Source organism: Geospiza fortis, unplaced genomic scaffold (assembly GCF_000277835.1).
Source record: "Geospiza fortis unplaced genomic scaffold, GeoFor_1.0 scaffold485, whole genome shotgun sequence".
NCBI lineage: Eukaryota > Metazoa > Chordata > Aves > Passeriformes > Thraupidae > Geospiza > Geospiza fortis.
This window is the reverse complement of record NW_005054457.1, coordinates 1,003,785-1,006,626: the sequence shown is the minus strand read 5'-3', so window position 1 is coordinate 1,006,626 and position 2,842 is coordinate 1,003,785. Positions and strand designations below refer to the sequence as shown.

Below are 2,842 nucleotides of genomic sequence, written 5' to 3'. Positions count from 1 at the left end.
TTCTATTTCTAGTCCAGCTCCAGCAAATATAGAAGATGAGGGGATCTGGGGAGAGGGAAAGCCAAGCTGGCAGCGTGCTGGCATTGAAGCTGCCTTTTTCATTTCTCTAAACTGAGTCATTTCCAATACTTTTCTCTCTTTTTCTTTTTCTTTTTTTTTTCTTTTTGGTCTTGGAAAAAGTCATACTAAGGAGATAAAAAGATGATAATAATAAATCATGGAGTGTTCAAGTCTGGGCAGCACCTCAGGCTGTCCTGTGAGGGTGGAACACACCATTTAACTGATAAAGACTGGGCAGGTTCTACCTGCAGGTTAATCCCAGGTCACCCACCTGAGCAGGACACTTTGGAGCACCTGAAGGAAAAATCCTGGTGCTGTGGTGGGTCCTGGAATTGTCTCTGCCAATGACTCTCTGAGCCTTCTCCTGCTCCCAGGTCAGCCCCTCGGGGGAGTTTTGGAGCCTCCTCCCTTGCCTCCCACCCACCCAGGGATCCCTTGACCCAAATACTGCTCCTGTACTGGAAATAAATCAACTTTTAATATTTTACAATTACTTTAAAAGTTCTCTGCACAGTATTTTACAGGTCAGCACAGACTTTACACAGATTTGCTGAGGCTACACAAATGTACAAAAGTCACCCCGAAGAACTCTGGAATTCTCTCATTTCCAGAAAGCATCAGAGGTCAGAACCTTCGCCAGGATTATGAGTCCCTGGAGTTTGGGCTTGGTTTTCTGGATGGGATGGGAATTCTCCTCTCCAGGACTGCTGTAGGGCCAGCTGAAGCCAGAGGGATTGGTGTCCTGCATGGATCCATGGCACGGATTTGGCCGCAGATGCCAAGGAGCAGAGCTTGACAGGACAAGGCGCTGGTTTGGAGCCCTGAACAAGAACAACCACCGGCCAAATTCCAGCCCCACTGGAGAGAACACACCTCAAACCTGCCTGGGGAAGGCAAAGGCAGAGAGAAAACCCTCTGGGGACCTCAGTGCTCAGCCCTGGCCCCAGGACAAGCTGTCCCCAGCAATGGAGCAGAAGGTGTCCAGCAGCCAGCAGAGCTGGGAGCAGAGCCAGTGCACAGGAGGAGTCCCAGCAGGGCTGGGGGAGTCCAGCAGACACGCCTGACCCTCTCCTCAGAGCCCCCAGGAGCTCTGGCCCCTTCCCTGGCAGGCTGAACCCCAAGTGGCGCTGCTGCTGTGCCACCAGGCTTGGGGACAGCGCCAGGAGCCCACCAGGTCCTGCTTCCTGCAGGAGCCCCCTGCACTGAGCCCACTGTGGCTGAGCCCTGCAGCCCCCAGCAGTGCCAGGGGTCCCTTCCAGACACATCCAGGGGACACGGGACACTGGGATCAGCTCCTTGGAGCCTGCAGCAGCTCTTGTGCTGCCAGCACTGCTGCAATCCCCAAAAACCACCCAGAAACAGCCCGAGGCCTTTCCACTCTTATTTCTTCACTCATAGGGTCAGATTACCCCTAAATATCCTCAAATATTGCACCTTTCTGTACCTACAGCCTCGCAGAGAGGGAGAAGAGGTTGGAATGTTTGTGGGGGGAGGATCTCGAATCCTGCTGTCACTTGCAGGTGTCACTCGGTGGGTTTGGAGCCGGGTCCCTCTCCAGCAAAGGTCACTCTGCAGTGGCCCTAAGGCAATCCTGGTGCTTTCCCCAGTCCTTCCCCCCCTGCTGGGAGTCCAGCACAGATCCTGATGGATTTCCAGCAGCTGCTGAGGGCTCAGCCCTGGGCTGGCTCTGGCACACAGTGCTGGGAGCAGGATGCATGAGCAGGGGCTGGACTGGGAGTACAGCTCAGTGCTGGAACCCTGCAGGAACTGGGAATTCCTCTCTTGGGTGCACATGGATCCACGAGCAGCTGTCCTTGCCCTGCCTGTGGCACTCAGTTCCCTGGGCCACAGCCAGCCCACACTGCAGGATCCCTGCTCTGCTTCCCTGCAGGACACCCCGCGTTCAGAAGGGAAGGGAAACCTTGAGAAACCTGTCCCCATCCCAGAGAACTGCCCTGAGCATCCTCGCTGTGTGACAGGTGAAACACCACCAGGACAGGGGTTATTTCACCGATACCAGGGCTCTGGAATTGCCCTGCACTGACACCCGACACCACTGAGGGCGTTCCTTCCCCAAATACCCCCATGAGCTCACCCTTCCCCACACCGCACCTGGCAGGGAATATCCCTGTCCTTGCCCTGCCCTCCCACCAGGTGCTGGATCTGCTGACCCACAGGAGATATCCAGGAACCTCCTGAGGAACCCCCAGGGACAGCAGAGCACAAGGACTGATCCCGTTTCCCGAGCAGGGGCTGAGCCTGGAGCAGCAGCTCAGCCCCCACAGAGACAGCACGGTGACTCTGCAGGAGCTCGGGGACAAGCTGGGCTGGGCGTCCTCTTCCTTCTCCTGAGCCTGGACACGTGCGGGATGGAGTCTGCTCTGCAGGGACACGGCTCCTCTAGGGCAGTGCCCCGCTGAAGGTGGCAATGGGCAAACACAGCAGGGACTGGAACTCGGAGGGGTCCTGGGGAGCCACAGGGGACCCCCTCGGTGCCAGGGGGTCACAGTCCCTGGGCTTGTAGCACACGGAGATCTCACACCTGCAGGGCAACAGCAGGAAACAGCCTCTGAGTGAGGGGGGGGCTGAGAACCCTCAGGGGCAGGAGGAACGGGAATGGGGCTGAGAATCCAGTGGGAATGGGGCTGAGAACCCTCAGGGGCAGGAGAAATGGGGCTGAGAACTCAGCAAGAACAGGAATGGGGCTGAGAGCCCAGTGGGAATGGGAATGGGGCTGAGAACAAAGTGGGAACAGGGCTGAGAGCCCAGCAGGAAAGAGGCT

The 2,842-nt window shown here is 57.0% G+C and overlaps 1 protein-coding gene across 1 annotated transcript in view; it reads right to left on the bottom strand.

The window, feature by feature from the left end:
* Positions 1-534: 534 nt before the first annotated feature.
* PIK3R5 (phosphoinositide-3-kinase regulatory subunit 5) overlaps positions 535-2,842 on the bottom strand; it is a 28,648-nt gene continuing 26,340 nt past the window's right edge. Inside the window, exon 22 of the mRNA XM_031062702.1 lies at positions 535-2,602. Coding sequence (XP_030918562.1) covers positions 2,461-2,602 — 142 coding nt within the window. The 3' untranslated portion in view covers positions 535-2,460. The remainder of the gene's footprint in view (positions 2,603-2,842) is intronic.